At 55.8% G+C, this 21373-nt stretch overlaps 1 protein-coding gene across 5 annotated transcripts in view; it reads right to left on the minus strand.

Moving 5' to 3' along the window:
• Positions 1–10: 10 nt before the first annotated feature.
• Positions 11–21373, minus strand: part of SEMA4B (semaphorin 4B) — a 36098-nt gene continuing 14735 nt past the window's right edge. For 4 of the 5 annotated variants that reach the window (XM_011379638.2, XM_011379639.2, XM_023522987.1 and 1 more), the window contains 13 exons: positions 10006–10169; positions 9769–9831; positions 8097–8195; positions 7421–7532; positions 7062–7175; positions 6769–6920; positions 5786–5967; positions 5517–5667; positions 4274–4484; positions 4057–4172; positions 3636–3802; positions 2406–2491; positions 1124–2142 (listed from right to left, as the gene is read on the minus strand). In XM_011379638.2, the coding sequence (XP_011377940.1) occupies positions 1412–2142; positions 2406–2491; positions 3636–3802; positions 4057–4172; positions 4274–4484; positions 5517–5667; positions 5786–5967; positions 6769–6920; positions 7062–7175; positions 7421–7532; positions 8097–8195; positions 9769–9831; positions 10006–10169 (2348 nt within the window). In that variant the 3' untranslated portion in view covers positions 1124–1411. Of the gene's footprint in view, positions 155–1123; positions 2143–2405; positions 2492–3635; positions 3803–4056; positions 4173–4273; positions 4485–5516; positions 5668–5785; positions 5968–6768; positions 6921–7061; positions 7176–7420; positions 7533–8096; positions 8196–9768; positions 9832–10005; positions 10170–21373 lie in introns of those variants that run through there. The other variant, XM_023522988.1, reaches the window with a different exon arrangement.

Raw genomic sequence — 21373 nt, forward strand, 5'->3', positions numbered from 1 at the left:
AGGAAGAACTGGACTTGTAGGAGACTTCAGTTGTACTGGGCATAAGTAACCTTTAAAGAAGGGGCTGAGAAGGGAGCGTTGGGGTTGGAACTCTTCTGTCTCCAGACTGTGGTGGCGGTTACCCGAATTTCTACAGGTGTTGAAATTTATAGAACTGTATACCAAAAAAAAAAAATTTTTACTATATGATCATTTAAAAAATATATATTTCTTTTTGAAGAGTTAAAAAACCTTGTTCCCTGTGCCCTCACCCCTGAACAGAGTAAGGGGTTGAGGTACAGGAACAAATCCCCTGCCCCGCTCCATCAGTGTGTCCAGCTCCCCCCAGGGGGAGCCACACTCCACTGGGAGATGCAGTCGGCCAGGCCAGGCTGGCTCTGGCCCACTAGCCCCTGGAAAGAGGAGCTTGCAATGCCCCTGAACTCAGAACTAGACCAACCTCAAAAAAGCAACAGTCCTTTAAAATGAAGGGCCATGATTCAATTTTAATTCTTTCGATTTTATTAAAAAAAAAAAAAAGTAAAGTGCATCTTAAAAAAATATAAAACCCACATAAACTCAGGGCCCCTGTGCGGGGTAGTGCCACTATCCCTTAGAGTGGAGGCAGGCAAAGTGTGGGGGTGACGGGCCTGGGCTCAAAGACGAGGCTGGGGTGGATATGGGGACAGGGACACACGGGTTCTCAGGCTGGACGGAGGAAGGAAGGCAACAGTGTCTTCTCAGAATTCCAAGGGGAAGGTGTACATCATCATGAACTCCCGGTTTCATGCTGCCTGCCCTCTCATGTGGCCGCAGCCTGATGCAGGCTGGGAAGGTGGCTGGAGCCCAGGGCCTTGTGAGGGCCGCAATGCCAGTGGAGCCCTCTGGTCCCTGAGGTGATGGGAAGATGGCCATAACAGCTTGGCCAGCTGGCCAGGTAGGACCCACAGAGCCCAAGCTGGGCTCTGGCTCTGCGGTGAGAGGGGCGGCCTGAAGCAGCAGGATAAGGCAGAGTTAGCAGGGGCCAGCTGCTGACGGCTTCCCAACTCTGTCTCGAACCACCACTTCATTTGAGTCCGCAAATCCCCCGTGAGACGGGCCGGGCCGGGAACTGGAGCAGCTGTGTGCACGGCACTCTGTTGTCTCTCACTCTGCGCGCTCTCGTTTCACATTTTCAATGGTTTTTTTTTTTTTAAAAAAAGGCTCAGTTTACATGAGGAGCACTGTTCTGCCCACCTAGGTGGGCCCCTATCTTCAGCCAGGACCTCCTGGGCCACGGCTGTCTGGGCTGGCGAGCAGCAGGCCAGCTGGCTCCATCGCTCCCAAGGGCTGGGCGCCACGCTTGGGTGCCACAAGGAGCAGAGGTCCAGCCGATCCGCTCTGAGCATTCATGGCCCCGGAAGCCAGGGTGGCCTCCTGTAGAAGTCAGCTGTCACACTACCGAATCCCGGATCTCAGAGCCTAGGCGGACCCGAGGCCGGGGGCACACCGGGGACACCTCTACGAAGCTGTCGTGGATGCTGAGTGGCCTCTTCTCTGACTCAGTGAAGACCCGGGGCCCCGGGGAGCTATCCAACAGGGCCTGGTAGCCTCGGTGGTCGAGTGAGGTGCTGGGGGGACCTACACCATTGAGCGGCCGGGTCTCAGGTGGCAGCACCACAGGGCGGGTCTTGGGGTGCACACTGGCACACTCCCCCTGCTTCAGGAAGACTTTCATGCCGCCCCGATGCCGGTAGAGGAAGAATAAAATCAGGAGCACCACGGCAAACACAAACAGCGTGCACATCACCAGGAACTCAGTCCAGTAGGACTTGTCCACACGCCAGCTGGCATTGCCTTGGGCCGGTGAACTCACCCGCGATGTGCTGATGACGGCAGGCGCTTTTCCACTCTGCTGTGCCACCGTGTCCTCTATCTTTGGGCAGTAGCTGGCCACCAGCTGCTGGAAGTTTTCCTCCAGTGACCAGCACTGGAACACCCCTAGCTCCTGCTGGCTGCCCACCAGCAGCAGGTCCCCAGTGGGCAACACCCGGCAGGAGGCCGAGGCATTGACAGGGGCGCCGTTGTGCAGCCAGAGCCGGGTTGCCAGGTTGGAGAGGAGGGGGCAGGCCAAGCTGTTCACCGTATTGGGCTGGAACTGGACTTGTTCACACAGCGTCTCGTCTAGGGGCAGGCAGGGCAGAGGGTGAAGGGGACCTGGCATCCACAGCAGCCCCAGCTCACCCACCGCCCCTGGGCTGTGCTCATCATGCCATGACGGCAACTCTGAGGACTCTGGGGACTGTGGCTCTCACTTCCCAGGCCCTTGCTTGCAGGCTGGAGGGACGAGGATGGAAGGAAATGCATTTACACCCACCAGTGCCCAAATTTGGGAGCCTTCTAAGCAGCTTGGCCCCCGCCTCCCTAAACCCTTTGAGGCACCTTACCTGTTGGTAGAGAGATCCGGGCCTTGGCCAAGGAAGTATTGCAGAGGCCCCTGGCATTAGCCCCCTCAATGTCCTGGATCCATGGCCTAAGCACCAAAGAGAGTTTGGGATAAGCCAGGAACACCCCGGTGAACCCACACCCCCCACCCTAGGTGCAGCACAGGCCCTCACGCAGCCCTGTAGGTACAGGCCTGGGGAAGGGCTCAGGGTCCAGGGACTGCCAGGCCCAGAGCAGGGATAAAAGGCAGGTGGCTTTCCCACCCCCACAGGGGCTGAGCCAGCATCTCCGTCTACCCAGTATTTATTTCAAATAAAAGTTACTTTAATACTTCCTTGAATTACAACAGCACTACCAGCCTTTAGAAAAAGTCTGGAAGGACAGCTGGATCTATATGTATATAGCTGTCTTTTTTTAAAACACTGTACATGCACTGACTTGTTTAATAAAATGTAATAATGAAGAAAAGTGATTTTTTTAAGAAAAGTAATTCTTGATGCATTCAGAAAACCTGAAATACTCAACCAAGCACGAAGGCTAAAAACACTGCAAAAATGACCCATAATCTATCATCCGATGATCAGGACAGGGAGCATTTTTGGTGTGTCCCTCCAGGTGTACACATGTGTACTCCTATGTGGTTTTTTTAAAACGTAAAACTGGCACCAGGTATCCCCCTGTGTGAAGCAAGGACATGAGAAGTAGGGCAGATCCAATTTTTACTTAAAATATATGTATTTTTTTGTTTATTTTACGCATATCTAGAAAAATCTGGGAGGACATGTATCAAATTCTCACTGATTCTAGGTGGTGGGTGGTGGGATTAGGAGTAGTTATATTTTGATTGGGCTTATCTCTGTTTTCTAAGTTCTCTCTATATATGAACATCTTACAATCCAAACAAGTTACCTTGGAAACAATTTTTAATGGGTTTGTTAATGGACTCTTGCGTAGCCCTGGTTTTCTGTCACTTAAACACACATGCTAATCCACATTCCCCTGCAAGGCTTTTTACAGCTGTGACATTTCGTACTTTTCCAAATCATGTCCCTGCTTTACAGGTGGTTGAGGCAAACAATTTTTGAGAGTCAGAAGGGTAGCTAATTAATAATTATGCTGACGGCAGATGCAAATGAAGCTGTATAATGATTCGGTAGAGGGCCTGGGGAGGGAGCTCTGAGGCCAAGTGCACAGAGATGGACAGGGGGGAAGGGGCCTTCAGGAGCTCTCACCTGGAGGCTGCCTCACGGGGGTAGAGGCTGATGTGCCTGCAGCTGGAGCCGCTCCAAGCACAGTAGGGGTCCCGGGAAAGGAGGCAGTCCCCGCAGCTCCGGTACAGGCTGCAGTTGGCCACGGGCACCTGGACTACACCCGCATGTGAGGCAGCATACAGCAGGCCCTGCACAGACACGGGCATGAGGGGCAGATACAGGCAACCAGAGCCCCCACCCACAGCCACAGCTGGCTCTCGTGTCCACCAGAGCCACTCCCCAAAGGCCTTTCATGCTCTCAAGCACCCCACTTTCTGATAGCTCAGACTGTGAGCCTGGATCTCTCCACCCTACTGGGGCAAGGGAGAAAAAGCTGGTGGGGACCGCTTGTCGATAGGAGGGGCACCCCAAACACGCTGTCCAGACTCTTCTGCCCACTCACCCTGTCGGGGTCCAGGAGCAGGTTCTGCACGGGCTGTCCTGGTGAGAAAATCTGCAGCTCCTCAATGATGTGCACCTTGGGGCCCACGCTCACCGCCTTGTGCAGCCGGCCATCACCTGGAGCGAGGACAGTACTCAGGCCTGGACTAGAGCCTGCTGCCCATGACTCCACAGCTGTGCCCCCTGGACTCTGGGCCTGCCCTGCTGCAGGCACTCACCGGTGCCCAGGAAGAGGACGTCGTAGGTGTGGTGCAGGCCAGGGACGCGATGCACTGCCACGCGCTGGTAGCGGGCCTGTGGCTGCAGCAGCAACAGGCGACTCCGGACCTGGCTATCCATCAGGAAGTGGTCCTTGAGGAAGTTGAGCACACGGTCGGGGAGCTGCAAGGATGAGTTGATCTTCTTCTCCCGGGCACTGTTGGTGATGCACTGAAGGAGGAGGTGGCGGTGTGAGGCGAGGCACACTCAGGGCAGGAAGTGGGCCCCGAGGATCCTGCCTGGGCTATCTCTTGAGGGGACAGCAGGGTGTCTGCCCAGCCCTCAGAAGCCCCGGCACATCACTTGCAGGCATGCAGAGCCAAGGCGCTAATCTGGAGGTCACAGGGCAAAGCCCAGGGTGTGAGGCACCCAAGGGCTCCAGCTGGCAGGTTTCCCTGCCTTCCCTCCTCTCTGCCCCACCCCCAGGCCTTGAGCAGCCAATCACGCTTCCTGCTCCTTTAGCATCCTTTCACTGGCCAGGTTTCCCAGAGGAGGGGGCAGAGGGTTCCTGCAATGAGTTCTCACACTGCCTGGGCTTCCTGATTCTCTCTGCCCAAGGGGTTCTCTGCCACAGCCCTAAGACTTTACATCCAGGACTAACTCTCAATTGATGAGGCACACGGGTTAGTGACAAACACTCCAGTGGAACAATGCTGAGATGTGCTCCACACAGCCTCCCAGGGCCCCAGGGGACTGAGTCCCAGGTGCCCACAGCAGTGAGGGCTCATGGACACCCTGTTTCTTGGCTTTGCTCCTTAAGTCTCACTTTCCTATTCCCTTGAGCTACGTCCTGGGATTGCTCCCATGTAAACTGCTGGCACCCACATCCTCTCTCAGGTCTGCCTTAGGAGAAGCCCATTAGGCTGGACGGAAAGAAGCAAGGCCTATTTCCCCATGGTCTGGCCATTCATCACTTAATAACTAAATAAGGAGCTCGTAGCTGACCAGGGGAGGCACAAGTGAAGAGACAGTTACAAAGGAGTGTGTGGTGAGCACCCTGACGGGGACACGCCCGCCCACCTGAGACAGGTGTGAAGGCACCCGACCTTCATGGTCACATCTAACCCAGAAGGACAAGCAGGCCTGGGCTTTTGTGCCCACTTTCAAGATGAGAAAACAGCCTTGGAGAAGCTGGGTAGTCATGGCCTGGGGTGGGGCCCCGTCCACCCAGCATCCCACCCTGGAGCAGGGAGCAGTCCTCACCGCGCCGGGCCGGGGCGTGGGCACCGGGTACGTCACAGTATACCACTGCTGCGTCTCACGGTTCACCTCTTTGTAGAGGCCGCTGAAGGCCCTATGAACGTCCTTCATGGTGAAGACACAGATGGCAGAGCCCTCTGTGGTCCCCCTGTGCCTACAAAAAAAAAATGGCCGGATTAACGCAGAAGCCCTCAGGCCCAAAGGCCGGCTCCCCGGCCTCAGTCCCAGCCACTCATCACCCTCCGTTCCCAGCTAGGTCCTGGGGGCCGTACCACTGAGAGGTGAAGACCCCATAGAAGAGGGTGTCACGCCAGTCCTCGGGGTTTGGGCTCAGCATGAAGACGTCTTGCAGCACGTTAAACGGGAAGCCATCGTCGGGCCGGGAGCACAGCAACTGGGCCTTCAGGAAGGACGTCCAGCGCTGCTGCAGGATCCGCTCGCCACCTTTGTCGCCCTGGGGGAGAGACAGCGGGGTCTGGGCTTGGTGCTCCTCGTTGTCCCTCCCCAGAAGTGGCCGAGGCAAACACCAGGGCGGGTGGGAAAGCCGAAGCCAGGCCTGAGTTCCATTTAAAATCAAGAAGACTTGGAGGCAACAACGTCTACGTCCCAAGACCAGGCTACGTAGACGAGACTGCTTTCCTTGCCGTGGAATCCCACCAAAAAAGGACAAGGAAGAGTCCACCGACAAGTATGGAAAGAGGTCATGACCCCTGTTGAAGAACTGCATGAGTTTAATTCTTGTTTCTAAATAGTCTCCTTATTATATACATATATGGAATAAAAGATTAGCAAGGGACCTTCCAAAACGCTAACAGTGATGACACCCTGTGGTGGGCGTGAGGACCGCAGTCAACACTCAGCTGCCGCCCACCACATGCCTAAAAGCTCTGTGGGAATTAATTTAATCCACGTGAAAATTCCGAGGCCAGCTTGGTTACGATTCTTATCGAACAGACCGGGGAGCCGTAGCTGAGAGGGTAAGGGACTTGCCCAAGATGACACTAGCAGCAGAGTTTGAACCCAGGCCTCCTGGCTCCAGGTCTGTACTCTTTATCATGATGCTATATTCACCGCCTCTTTATTCTGTGATATTGCGAGTACTTTTCTGTTCTGTATTTCATGTTTTAAATAAGAGAAGACAATAAGAGGTATTTTAATTTAAAAGGAGGGAGAGAAAAGCCGTCAGTTAAGCTGTTCCTCCTGGCCTTTCCTGATCTGGTCCCCATGGACCTTTCTGGAGCCTGCTGGGGCTCACCTTGCAGATGCGGGCGATGCGGGACACGATGGTGTTGTCAAAGAACTCAAACTCCTGGCCAGTCTCGCTAAAGAAGAAGTAGATCTTGTCATCGTCCCCTTCCACGCTGCCCAGGCTCTCCGGAATGTAGGCTGAGGCCACAAATGCTGGGTCTGTGGGACCGGTGGGGAGTGCACAGTGAGCCCAGGGGTCCAGGACAGGCGAGACTCTGCTCTCAGGCCCTGCTGCGGGGGATCTCTCCCCTTCCCCTGGCTCCCAAGCCTGCCTGCTGGCCGGCGCTGAGAGGACTTCACCTTGTAGCCAGTTGAGGGAGCTCTCGGTCTTGGTGGGGCGGAGGGTTTGGCTCCGGGAGATGGCCGGGTCATTCCCCTGGAAGTTGCTGACTGTTCCAGTGTACAACTCGCCATCTGCCAAGAGAACATTCCCATGGGAACAGCCCCTCAGCACGGCCTCCTCCCTCTGCTCGGAGCCTGGAGTGACCCCAGCCCTGCCCACATCACTGGGGTACACAGAGGAGGGAGTGGGAACTAGGAGAAGCCAAACCCAAGGGCAGCCCAGGGTCATTCTGCACTGGGAGGCCCCCCCACACACACATGCCACCCCACCCCCTGCCACAGAGCCTCGAGGAGCCCACCCTGCCCCAAACACTCACCAACCACCAGGGCTGTGGACTTGAAATTGGGATCAAAGGGACAACGGCCCTTCCCATCTTCCAGGAGGATGCTTCCCGCCCTGTCTTGTGCCAGCGTGAAGTTCTCCACATTCTGCAGGGGAGCAGACAGGTGGGCTCAGGGGCGTGTCAGGGAATGAGTGGGCTCGGTAGGAAAGGAGGGGGATGCTGGAGAAGGCAACTCTGCGAGGTGGGGGAAGAGATCCCACGGCCCGTCCTCCCCACCCCAGGGCCCCGGGCACAGTGCCAACATCGTCTGGCAGCGACCTCTGCAGTGGGCACTAGTAGCCCCAGCTGGCAGAGGGGAGACGAGGCTTAGAAAGATGTGACCCAGGAAGGGGTGGCAACACGACGCAAACCTGGTACGTCTGGCCAGGCCGGTGCCCCGACCCACGCCACCCTCGGCTAAGGCGTGCGCAGGGCTGAAACACAGGTGTGAGGGTGCTGAGGAGGGGCGTACAGATGGGCAGTCAGGGACCCACAGGCCTATGTCGTGAGTCCGCCAGGGCCATCACACGCAACTCTCCTTCAGGGCCCCTTCAGCCCACTGCTACCAAGGAGCCTCGCTGGGCCCTGGCCTGGCCTGCAGGGGTTGGCGCTGGACAACAGCTCCCTGGGGCAGAAAGAGGGGCCGTTTCCGGCGAGGAGGGGCACTCACCACGTAGGTGCACAGGGGGCTGAAGGCCCCAGTGCCACAGACATACAGGTGGCTGCTGTTGAGAGGCAGGAGGATCTTGATGTAGTTTTGACAGTCACGCTGGGGAAGGAGGGAGGAGAATGTCAGATCCAAACCAGCCAATAGGGGGCACCACCAAGCTCTCCCCCAGACACAAGGCCAGTGCTGGGGGTGCGGCCTCAAGCCCCGGGAACACTGGAGAGAATCCAAAAGCAGGAGCCTCCAGGGACGGAACAGACTGAGGGCCACAAGCGTGTGCGTGTGCACTGGAGGGTGGCCTTGGGGTTCAGCTAGTTCTGAGGTTGGCAAACTTTTCTTCAGTCTGGGGTGAGGCACAGAATCCCCCCTTGGCTGTCCTAGCCCCTAAGAGTCCTCTTCAGAACCTCAGTAGAAACCGCTGGTCAGTCCCAACCCCCTGGGGAGGAAGCCACAGCCCAGGTCAGGAGGATACACTCAGGCCTGAACCCCGGCCCCAGATGGACAACCTCCCAGCATCTAACGGCCCCTCTGACCCAGCTTCTGATCACTCCCAAACCTTTCTCCTCTGGGACCTTTCCCTTTTCTTAAGGACAACTCCATCTTCTTGGTTGCTGAGGCTCCAAACCCCGTAGTCAGCCTCGACTCCCTGCCTCTCACATCTCCCCATTTTTGCACCAGGAAATCCTGGTGGCCCCATCTTCTAAATACATCAGGAATCCGACCATTTCTCTCTCCCTTTATTTGTACCACCCTGGTCTCGGTCACCATCACTGCTCGTCCCTTGCTGGCCTCCTTCTTTCTGTCCCTGGGGGCCAGCGCCAGACCATGCCACCCCTCTGCTCGGCCCTCCAGTGGTTCCCCAAATGCCCCACTCAGAGTACAGTCCACAGCCTGCTCCTGCTCCGAGCACCCCATGGTCAACTCCCTCACTGCCTCCTCATCTTGGCTCAGACGTCGCTTTTTCTAGTGAAGTATAACCTGACTACCTTTTAAACTAACTAATTTTTGCCCACGGTTCTTTCTCCTTTTTCACAGGTCTATCTCCAGGGTCTAAAAAGCGCCCGGGCACAGAGCAAGTGCTGAATGAAAGTCGTCAGGCGCAGCCAAGACTTGAACCTCTGTCTTGACCCCAAGTCCGGTGCTCTTTTTTTCGCCTTAGCTGTTGCCTGCTGCACTGAGCACCAAGAGGCTTCTGAGAATGGTGGGGAGTCCCAGAGGAGAACCCCAGGCTGAATCTGAACTCCTCACAACCAATGGTCTGGCTAAAACCACACCAGGATGTCAGACCTGCCACATCAGGCACCTTCTGCAGATGGATATAACTCCTGCCCTCACCCAATCACTGCTCCTACTGGAAGCTGATATTTATGTGGCACTTATTTATGTGGCACAGGGGCCTTATGCCTATTAGTAACTTGAATCCTCACTCATGTTAAGTCCAGTGAGACAGGCATCATTATCCACATTTTACAGGTGGGGACGCCAAGGCTCAGAAGATGCAAATTTACTTTTTAAGGCTGCGATTCAAATCCAGGTCTGGCCATCTCAGAGGCGTATGCCCAGTCCATCACCAGTGGCTGCATCTGCTCCCACTCCTACCTCCGCCCTGGGTCCAGCCCGGTCTGTCATCCTCCATCCCGCCTGTAGCCCAGGCCGCGTTCAGGCGCTAGCTCACCTGTGGGTCCTTGCCCTTGAAGCTGCACTGCTGCTTCCTCTCGGCATCTGCGCTCCACAGCAGCTGGGGCACGACAGAGAGCAGGTAAGTGTGCACGTGAAAACGGAGGGTACGCCTCCCCGCTCCTCTCCCCTCCCCGTCTGCATCATCCTTGAACCCAGAAGGTCAATCTTCCCGTCCACCTTCCCCTCTGCCGTCCTCTACCCAGCCCCGTCAGCCCCGGGCATCGTCTCTCACCTCCTGGTACTCCCCGCCTGGCAGGAAGCTGACGCTGCTGTTGAGTGCGAAGAGGGCCTCTCGGGCGCCCACGTACAGGGTCTTGCCGTCCCTGCTCAGCAGAAGGGCGGTGTAGTTGGAGATGTTTCCAGCTTGGAAGCTGAGGAACGGCCGCTTTTCAGAGCCTGGGGAGGGGAAGATGGCCGTTACCTGGGGGTCACTCTTCCCATGAAATGGACCAATCAGAGTGAAGATAGGTTAGCAAGCTGGTGGGGAGCAAGGGGCAGGGGACAAAGGGGTCAGGCTTAAAGGAGAGCAGCATTCCCGACTCGTAAACATTCTGCGAGAAACAAATACACAAAGGGGAATGGAAAAGAACTTTAATTACAGCAATTAAAGTTCTAAATGTCCAACCACAGGGGGCTGGGTGAAAATAAATCCTAATACTTCATTCGATGGAACACTAGCAGCTGGTAAAAATGATGCTGTAATAGAAACTCCAGAAAAACAAGCAAATAAAGTTATGTAACAAGGCATGGTCAAAATATAAAGCGAACTAGAATAGAAAGAGATGGTTTTTGAGCACAGAACAAAATATAAGAAAGAAAAGGACATTTAACACTCTCCTTTGAGTGGCATCAGACCCGAAGAGAAGGACTTGTAGGCACGGCCCACCCCTCGGCCCTGCAGTGAACACGATTTGCATCCGCACAGAAACGCAGACCCTGGTCTCCAATTCCCGGCACCACCCCACAGTCACGAGTGGAAGATTTACGATTATTCAACAGGATGTTCATGTTATCAGCCTTGACCTCAGCAACTGGACCGCACAACAGACAGGCACTGTGATGGCGGGAGCAAGGGCACTTAGAAGTGTGCAGTCTCTATGTCGTCCTCTGAGAGCAAAGAGGGCCACAAAATGCTGTCCACGTGAAGGGAACAAGAAACCGAGGTGGAGGCATATTATTTTAAATTGCAAAGGCAGCCAAATATAGTCGCAGAAAATGTCCGGGGGAGGTGGGCAAGGGTGGTGTAACTGATAGAAAGCCTTATTTTTCTCAGCAGCAAATCAGTGCGTCAGATAAGATAAACAGAGGTACAAGCATTTTACTTAAATCTACATTGGGAACCACTGGATAACAAGAGGTCTAAATGATTAAGAGTTGCCCCTTTAACCACGTCTGGGCTGGGGAAGACTGAGGAAGCTGTTTCTTTTCACAATAAATCCTACACTTAAACAAAATTATGTGCATGTATCCTCGATACAAGTTTTAAATGTGTTTCATTGTTACAGAATACATAATAACAAGGAACGATTCTAATGACCTAACACTGAGTGAAGCGGAGGTTATAAACTACTATGCATACATAGTCTACTTTTTTGTAGCAAAAGTACAAACACAGAAAAAAAATCCAGAAGAATGAATCCCAAAATGCTGAAAAGTGGTAACCTTCATGGGATTCCGGGGAATTTTTTTTGCTTTTCACTTGTTATCATTTTTGGAGTCGACAGGTTATACTTGCGTAATGTGAAAGAAACAAATTATAAAAAGAAAACCGAAATGCGCACACACACACATCTATCCACCAGGGTACCGTTCGTGCTCTGAGTGACGAATGAATTTGGAGAGAAATTATTTTAAAAATTCTAAGCAGCTGATATGAAAAGAAAAACAAGCACAAAGCAGCCACCGTGCCCAACCTCAGGCGTCTCCTCACTGACCAGTGGATTATGACCAGACAAACAAATACAGTTTCATGAAGCAGAGGAAGCAAAAAGTACCACATGCCGACAAAGAGGTTGTGAAGATGACTTTGTGTGTGTTTACATAGCGAGTGATTTTACGTACCCCCAGCCTGGTTCCACAGGGGTGAGAAAATATAAAAAAAAAAAAGGAGGTAGTGAAATATAAACACTAAAATTAAGAGCAGAGAAAAAAACCAATCTGAAGAAGACATCAAAACCAGAAAGGAAGGATGGGTTCCCAAAAGCAGGTCATAGGCCCCACATAGCTCCTGGAATTGGGCTGAACATTTAGTGCTGAGCCTCCCAGCGGCCGAGGAGAAAAGGGAAATGAAGTTGCCTTATCCTCACTGTCCAAGAGGAAGAACGCATCCCTCCCTCCCAGAGTTGCCTCCCTCCCAGAACCAGAGTTGAAACCGGGTTGCACTGGGAACTCAGAGGGGAGAGTCCGGCTCAATGTCCAGATCCCGAAGTCTGCTGCTGAAACCACATAGGGCAGCTGTGGTCGGAGACGTTAAGGCCTCTCTTTAAACTAGTAAGTCCAGAATCATACCAGACTCTAGGTTTTTTGTCTCAGATTCCCAACTCTTCACCACTTCCTGTGAGCACTCTACATCCTGGGAGGCCCAAGGAAAGTTTCCAGCACTAACCTCCTACTTTTCCCAGACGGAAAATGCCCCAACACACTGGGCTCCAATTATGTTGCTTGTGTTTTGTGCCAATGAGCCAATGAGCCTTCTGGAACAAGTGGCCTGACCCTTCTGTGCTCTCTTCCTGGGAGGAACCACCAGCCTCCCGTTGGCCATCACAGGTCCGCTCCAGGAAGGTGCCGTGCTAAATAAACTCCTTGTAGATACTAACTCCCTGCGTGCCCACAACAACCCTAGGAGGTACAGACTGTCGTGACCCCCACTTTACAAATGAAGAAAATCAAAGCTCAGAGAGATTCAGCGATTTACACAAAGCCACACAGCAAAAAAGAGGCTGCAGTGTAAGGTCGGCTTAGAAGGGCACGGTAGGCAAACTGTGGGATGCAGCAAAATCACCCAGAAGATCTGAACTCCATGTCCTGCCTGATTCTGATGCCACTGACCTGGGCCGGGGCCGGGGAACATGCAATCTTACGAGCTCCCACGTGATTCTGGACTGAAAGGTCCAAGGACCACACTTTGAGGCGTGCCAAGCAGGTCTTCCGCAGCACAGTGTACACATCGTGTCGCTCAGCTTTAGCTTCCTCATACGTATCATGGGGATAATGAGAAAAACGTAAAACTCACGGCGGTGTCCTGAGAAGTCAGTGAGGCTAGGGCAAGTGGCTGTTGCGGTCCCTCCCTACCTTTTGCACCCCTCTAGTTTTCTGAAAACAAGGGTTATCCCGAATCTGCCAATGCTTATCTGCCCGCAGGGCGGAGACTTCAGTCTGGGCAGGAGGCTACTCTTGGAATCTGTCCAGATACAGAAATGGCAAAGATCAGAGATAAAAGCTGAGGTCCAGGTGGCAGCTGGACCACACTTGGGCCGGGGAGGGGGTGGTCACCTGCCAAGGGTGACACAGGCAGAGCACAGCCCGGCTGTAGGGGCAGCCGGGGTGCCAGCTGCCCATCCGCAAGTCCAGCCCTCCACACAGGCCAGCTGCTCAAGAGTGCCCGCACCTGGGAGGTGGCAGAAATGCCTCGGAGAAGTGGGTAAGGGGCCCCTCACACGCCTTCCCACGCTGGGGATGCTCCTTCTGAGTCCCCCTGCCCCGGGCCGCTCAGACGCGAAGCCATGGTATCCTGAAGGCCCTGCCTCCCGATCCCTCCTGCACTATGGACTTTACCCGGCTCGTCGGTGGGGCTGGCTTCCCAACTGGGAGTCTCCACCAGACCGATGAGGATCGCAGAGGCACAGACCTGGGTCCAAATGCGGCCTCTGTCACTTACGAGCCTTTTGCCACCAGAGCAAGCCATTTAACATCTTAGAGCCTCACTTTCCTTATCTGTAAAGTGGGGATAATGACACCTTGCCTCATGGAGTTGTTATGTGAAGAAATGCGCTTATGCATGTAAATAATAATATGCATAATGAGCCACGTTTACCGAGAGCTTCCTCAAAACAACTGTGGGCACATTAACCCAGTGTTGGCACGGTGTCTGGCACACGACCAGCCCTCGAGTGGATCAAAAACAAAAGCCCAAAGCCCTGCAGGAAAATCCAGCCCAGCGAGAGCGGCCGAGGAGCAGGGCGGCTGCGAGGAGCTGCCTCTCCCTCGTCCTCACGGTGAGAGCATTCGTGCCAGAGACCTGACCGAGGCCCGCACCTGGCCACGCGAGGGTCGCAAGGCCAATCAGAGAGCTTCGGCTCAGAAACGGGACGCTGGCACAGGCACGCGGCAGGCAGTGCTCCGAGTGGTGTTCCCACCTCAGCGCCCAGTGCCTGGCGTCGCCTCCGGGGTCACAGCACCGATGTCTGTGCAGGCCCTGCCTGAGCTTGCCTCTGTGTGTGTGTGTGTGCGTGTGTGTGTGTGTGTGTGTCTGTGTGTGCGTGCGTGTGCGTGCGTGTGTACGCCCCACCACAGGACTTGTCCATCCTGGTGTGTTCCCTCCAGGGTTCTGTTTGTGTACAGGTGACAGGGACGGGCGTTTGTGCACTCGGCTCGCTGGCACGCCTCGGGGCCGGTCTTAGCATCGACACTGCTCTCTGTGGTCTCCGCCATCCTCCACATCCTGGGTTAGTCCACTACGGAGGGAGCTGGGCCCGAGGCTGTGGCCAGTTTTCCCAGGCACGATGAAACCTTTCCAGCCGCCCTGGGCAAGCCTGAGCTGGTGACTTGTCCAGGGCTCCAAGGCCAGACGGTGGGGCTAGCCTGGGGCTCCTCCTGCAGGTACCGTGGGGTGGAGCGTGTCAGAGCCACCTGCATGGCCCCACGCCCCCAACCCAGGGCTTGGGCCATCAGCAGGAAGTGATGTGGGAGCAACTCTACCCCAGACTCATCTACAGTTTCTCGCTTTCCCTGTGACTCAGCCGGAAGCTTGGCGCTCTCTAGGGTGAGACGGGAATAGGGCTCAGCACCGTCCCCACCCCGGGCAGTCCCCACCCCGGCCAGGCCATCCAACGAGCTGTGGCAGGGCCATGACTCAGAGCCCCACCCCACCTTTCTCTCCTTGGTGGCTCCTGGCACCACAGCTGACCTGGCCCTAACATCCCGCCTTCCACAGGCCCCAGCTTCCCTGGGGAGTCAGAGCCAGGACAGTGCTCCCATCAGGAGAGGCAGCCCGCTACCCTGCAGCTGGGATCACGAAGTTCCAGAGAGGGTCTGAGTTCGAGACAGCCCCTGAGGGCCTCCTGGAGGCTCAGCAGGAGCACCTCTTCCCAGGGGGTCACACTGGACCCTTGGGCTCACTTGTGTCAACAGGAGCAGCACCTCCAAGGCAGGAGTGCTGACTCAGTGACTGACGAGAGCAGCCAGTGACCTCACACGTCCTTCCTGCACACCGCCCAAGTGCTAGGCAGGGCAGCCTGATAGGACAGTAGTGGCAGGCCACACTCTGCCGTCACCAAGCCAGGACAGAGTCCCTGACAGGCAAGGTTCACTCTAGGCAGGAAAGAAGGGCTATGTGCCAAAAGTCTTCCCCAGGGACCGAGGTAATGACCAAGAAAGGGTCAGGAAGGCGAAGGGGGCCAGCCTCAAAGCACCCGGTGCTGCTGGGCAGGCATGCCAAGTGCCCTGCTGTTGCCTGAGTGAGCAGGCCAGAGCTCCTGCCAGCATCACCAGGTGGCCCTCAGCCCCTCACAGACCCCTCTGTGCCCATCTGGCCAGCAGAGCCCTTACCTAGGACCTGTCACAAGCTGCCATCACCCTGGGAGGCTGACCTCTACCTCCCCCACCCAGGACCAAGGTCAGATCCTCGGCCTCTGCTGGGGGCCGGCTGTTCCTTAGCAACCTGTCTCACCTGAGGCCTCTGCCCTAGGGTCCATCTGCTTCCTCCTCCAGATGTCTCCCCTGTTTTTAAGAAAACTGGGGCCACTGGGCATAAACACCCTTAACTTTCCACTGCCGCCCATCTCCTCAGAGACAGTCCTGCGTCATTAACCGCAACATGTATCCTAGAAATGTGTGTGTGTACCTCCCTCCTCCCCTTTCCCAGCCAAAACCTTGAAGAGAAGAGCCGCCCAGTGCCAGCTCCCTTCCTCACCGCCCCCTCGCTGCTCGGCTGGGATTCAGGCCTTGACCAGCCCGACGCTCGCCAGAGCCCAGGCACCGCCTCACCGCAAGACTCCGGCCTTGCGGAGGTCCCCTGTCCTTTATGGGTGTGCCGCCCCAGCCTTAAGGGTCACTGCACGTCTCCCACACACTCCTTCTGGGCCTCCGTCCCTCCGTAGCGCTTACTAAGCACTTTAGATGATAAACGCCTGTAATCCTGGCGAGGATGTTGGACCGCGGGCATTACCACCTGCATTTTTCAGGTGAGAGGGCCGAGGCACAAGTGAGGTAACTCGCGTGGCTGCCCATCTGGGAAGAGTGGTGGGGGCCGGGATTCGAACCTGGCTGCCTGCTACAGGGTCCGCGTCATAAGCACCCTTCGGCTTCTCCAGGGTTTGCTCATAAACGTTCTTGCTCCCTGGAGCCTGTGCTTGGCCTTTGGGTCACACACCCATGCCCAGCACTTCAATGACCCGGAAGCTGGCAACCCCCAAATCTCTTCATCCCGTGCAGATGTTCCTCCGACAGGCCAGGCCGCGCTGTGCAGGCCCCTCCCGCTCTGTCCCCTTCCCAGGCCCCCTCTTCAGTCTGGGATCTCTTGCCTCTGTGGCACTGCTCCCCTGGCTGCGAACCTGAGGACGTCCAATCCATAATCAAATCCTGACAATTTTTCCTCCTCAATATTTTCCAAATTTATTTCCCTTCCTACCCCCACTACCCCATCCTGAACCAGGCCAGTGCCCTCCTGCCTGGGCTGCTGCAGTAGCCCCCGTCCCAGGTGGCCTTGCCCCAGGCCCAGCTGCTATGCTGCGGCCAGAGAGCTCCGTGAGAACTCTCACTGTCCCGTGTAAAACCCTCAATTGTGCCCCACTGTTCAAGCCCCTATCTTGCCAGCCACATCCCTCAGTTTAACAGAGTGACATCAAACGGCAACTCGAGGTCCTATTTCTCCTCCTGGGCTTTGCTCGGGCAGTCCCCCCCACCCAGAAAGCCCTTCCATTGGACTAACTCCTACTCATCCTTAGAGATGCAGCTCAGTTTCACCTCCTCCAGGAGGCCTTCCTGAATCCCCAGCTGGGCGAGGGCCCCGTCTTTGTGCACCCATAATTTCCTGTCCACACCTCTCAGATGCACTGACCACACTGTTTTATGATGATGGGTTTTCTGTCTCTTCCACCAAGCTAAGAGCACACTGAGGATCATCTGTCTTATTCATATTTGCATCACGTGGCCAGTGAGTGCCAAGGAGTCATTCAATAAACATCTGTTTATTGATGTTTATGAATGACTGACAGAGCTCTAAGTCCCAACTTGGGGTGCTTCAGCCCAGGGAGGGCCCCCAGATTCAAATGGGGCAGTCTGGAGGCCCTGAAGCCTCACATTCACATCACCCCTACTCTGGCCCCTCCCCAAAACACTGACCAGCTGTGCAACCCTGGACAAGGCACCTGCTGTCTCTGAGAGGAAGCCCTCGCGGGATTGCTGGGAAGACCAGACAAATGCAGCACACGACAGTGCCGAGCCCTGCTCCCAGGTTCCGGGGTCACCGACAACCAGTACCGGCCCTACCCATGCCCCACGCTGCCTTCCTTCTCCCAGCTTTTGTAAACCCAGCTCCCTGGCCACCTCACGAGGCTGCGTGTGCAGGGGTTGGCAGGCAAGGGCAGGGGGCAGGGGCAGCTGCCTGGATGCCAGAGCCTCTCTGAGGAGGTGGCCGCCGCTTAGGCCTGGACACTGGCCGCTAAATGGAATGGGGCCTGGACTCGCCAGATCTTAGGAAGCACTAAAAACCTGGATTTCTATATAAATTTCCTGAGTTTTAAATATCGGCGACTGATTAAGATTTTTCTAAAATATTTGGAGGCCAAACAAAATATATCTCCAGCTAGCTGGCTCTGGCCCGCTGCCCCCAGTATACAAACCACTGTCTGAGTCATTTGCTCCCAGCTCAGGCACCATGTTCATGCCAAGGCTGTTGGGTTGGCCGAATTTCCAACCATGGCAGTGCCATCAGGGGCCTCAGCTGGATCCTTGTCCTGTCCAGAGAGTGACCTCAACAGATTTCTTTACCAGATAGAAATGCATAACCCATCAATTATCCAAGGGCTGGGCTGGGTCATTTTGCTGTTTTTGTACATTTCACAGGTGACGCAGGAGGCAGCTGTTCCGATAAAAAGAATATGGGTCCTGCCCCAGATGGCCGTGGCTCAAGGCTTGGGCCCTGACCTTTCTAGCTGTGTGACCCTGCCATGTGAGCTGGCTTCTCCAAGCCTCAGTTCCCTCATCTGTGTGGGATGGAGCAATACCACATCCCAGGGTCACGCCTGGCACGCGGTGGGCCCTGCATCCTGTCAGCATCTCTCTCAGAGAACAGGCAAGGGGAGGCCAAAAAAGAGGGAGCAAATTGGTTCATTTGGCTCCTCTTTAGGAATTCTGATAAAATGAGAGATTTCTGTCTACTGTCTCCACGAAAAAACCCTCGCCACAGGCCCGCCACCTCTCTGAACCGCATTACGCTGTCAGGATGGGCTTCTCAGAGGACCCACAGAGGTCTCCTGGAAAACAGACTAGGCTATAGGCTTGAGAAGTAACGCTATGGGACCACGACAAAATACTTCTCCTCTCTGAGCCTCAGCTATCTGATCTGTAAAATGGGGCTAATCCCACCTAATGCCGGTGGAAAGAAGACAACTAAAGCCTGGTATCCCCAGCTGCTCTACATCTGTTACTCACCTTCTCCCTCCTGCAAGGCACTGAACGCTGGAACAGAAACACGAGGACACAACCTGTGTCGCCTAAGTGCTGGAGGGCTGTCTCCTGCCTTGTAGTGGAGAGGGTCACATAGGAGTAGTGGCTAAAGAGTGACCAGGAACATGGCACAGGACTCAGAGCAGAAGAAAGGCTTGCAGCCTTGGGAATGACAGGGGATGGAGAGGGGTCCTTATGGGACCTTGGGTATGTGTCCTAAGACAGCTACCTCTATGTAAGCCATGCTCCATCCTGGACACAAGGGAGCACTGCCAGGACAGGCGATCATACTGCCCGGAGGAAGGGCAGGGAGGGCTAGCAAGGGAGGGCAGCTGGAGCTGCTGAGGGCAGGATGGCCTGGACCGCGGCAGTCTCATATTTTGGGCACCGATCCTGAACATCCGTGAGAACGGGAGGGGGCCCACAGGCTCTAAGAAGGGGACATGGGAAGGAGTGAGTGACAACACGACCCGAGTCCAGCCCCCACGCCACCCTCTGCCTCTCTAAAGGGTAAACAAGCAGGTACACCTCAGTGTGCCCCCAAGGCTGTGCAAGCGCAGAGCTTTGCTGAACTGGCACCCAGGCACCCAGGTGAGCTATGCAGAGGGCCCAGTGGAGCCAGCGAGGGGCAGGGGAGAGGGAGGTCCAGTCCAGCCCCAGGGAGAGGAGGTTCTTGGGGCAATGGAGGACTTTGAAAGAGCTGAACCAGGAGCACTTGGAAAGTGGGCTGAATGAAACAGGACCCCTGGGGATAATCTCCCGCATGGCAGGGATGGGGTCTGGACCACTTCCTTCCCTGGCCTGGCGCTCAATCCCTGTCTACCAAATCGATGCACATAACTTCACCGGGCTAGGCAGGAAGGGCATCTCCAACACAGACGGCAGAAGCCGCTACCTTTTACTGGGGATGCCACACGTGCCAGGCGGTGTGCCAAGCACTTCGCACGTCATCCTCTCAGCACCCCATGAGGTGGGTCCTGCTACTATTCCCATCTCGACAGTGTGAAAACCGGTCTGGAGGAGGCGAGTGGTGCGGTTAGGAAGAAAGGCAAGCTAGTCATCAACGCCGGGCCATTAGCAAGCACAGTGACAGCTCTGTCCGAGCGGCTCTGAGGGGCCACGCTAAAGCCAGCCCACGGGTCAGAGGACAAGCAGCTGATCTGTGCCCCATTCTCTCAGCTCAGTGGGGTTTTGTTGACTGCAGGGTGCAGGCCTGAGGGTTTGGAAACACTGCGTCCAGAGCTTTCCGGCCAGGCACGTCCAGGGCAGAGGGGATTAACAACTCCTTTTAATTGCCCAAATAAGGGGACCCAGCAAGACGTTTATAGGAGCAGGTTTTTGTCCCTTCCTACACGGCCTGGCCAGGCGGCACCGGACCCCACGGCCCACATGCCAGCCGTCATTCCAACACAGCATCTCCCTGCTCCCGACACTGCAGACCCTCTGGCCCGGGAACCAACGCACAACACGGCGGAACCGAAACTCCACACGCTTCTTTGAAGCGCTCCTTTCGCAGAGACGAGTCACTTCCCCCTAAGGCCCTGGCTTGGTCAGCTCACCCAGTCCCCCTCCTCCTCCTGGCCACTGGGTGAGACCACAAATGGGGCACCCCTTCCCGGTGGCCCCAGAAATCTGATCAGCAGGGACAAGGGCACCAAAGGAAGGGTGCCCCACGTCCAGGGCCTTGTTTCAAACCGCAGACACGGCCCACTGTCTCTAGGCATGCGGGCCTGTGGGGATCTTCGGGGGGAATTCGCTGGGGGAGGCAAGTGGCAGGAAAGAGGGGTGCGGGCCCTAGTTCCATGCCTCTCTCTCTGTTCTGAGGGAGGGGCCCTGGGGCCCATGCCCAGTGCCCCATGGTCACCATGGGCCTGCCCAGGGCGGGCACGCTGCCAGGAACATCTAACGAGCCCCCAGGGATGAGGCAGGAAGCTGCCTCAGGCCACGCTCGCAGGGTGAGCCTGTTTGGTCACCAGGGCATTCCTCTCTGGGGCACCCAGCCCGACAGGAGGACCTGGACGTAGATGGCAGGGGGGCCAGGAGGAAGCCCAGTGGGGCGGGAACTCCAGGCTGTGGTGCAGCCCAGTGAAGCGTGGCTGTGTGCTCAGTCTCAGACACTGGGGTGCTGCTAAGCCATGCCAGGGCTTTGGTGGGACTAGAAAAGAGGTCCCCTCGGGGCAGACCCAGGCTCGAGAGCACAGCAGAGGGTCTTTTTATCCAGGACACACAGCTCAGAAAGCAGAGTATGGACTGCAGTTCCAGCCTTCAGCTGGGCACCCTTGCGCAGTACACAAAGTATGTGCCATTGCTGGCAGTCCTCTGGGGGTTAGGATTTTTTTTAACATATGAATTTTGAAGGGATATGGACATCCAAACCATAGCACCAAGTGATCTATGCAGAGGGTGCTGGCATGAGACAGAACAGAAGCCCATACTGAGGCCTGGCAATGGTTACAAATTTGTGGCAGTGGGCCGGGTCCTGGAGCCGTGCGGGCAGCCACTACCGGCTGTTCTAGCTGCTCTCGGTTCCTCCTCGCAGCCCCCCGAGTCTATTTCTCCGGTCCCCATCCAGTTCCAGAGCTGGACACAGACCTGGCGCCTCTGACACGGCCCCATCACTAGCTCAGCTTTCCCAGGACCGTACGTGGACTCCACCAAGCATTTGTCCCTACCTCATTTTACCTGCTCCCAAAGCTGCGAGGGTCTGAGGGCAA

This window comes from Pteropus vampyrus, unplaced genomic scaffold (assembly GCF_000151845.1).
Source record: "Pteropus vampyrus isolate Shadow unplaced genomic scaffold, Pvam_2.0 Scaffold368, whole genome shotgun sequence".
Taxonomy (NCBI): domain Eukaryota; kingdom Metazoa; phylum Chordata; class Mammalia; order Chiroptera; family Pteropodidae; genus Pteropus; species Pteropus vampyrus.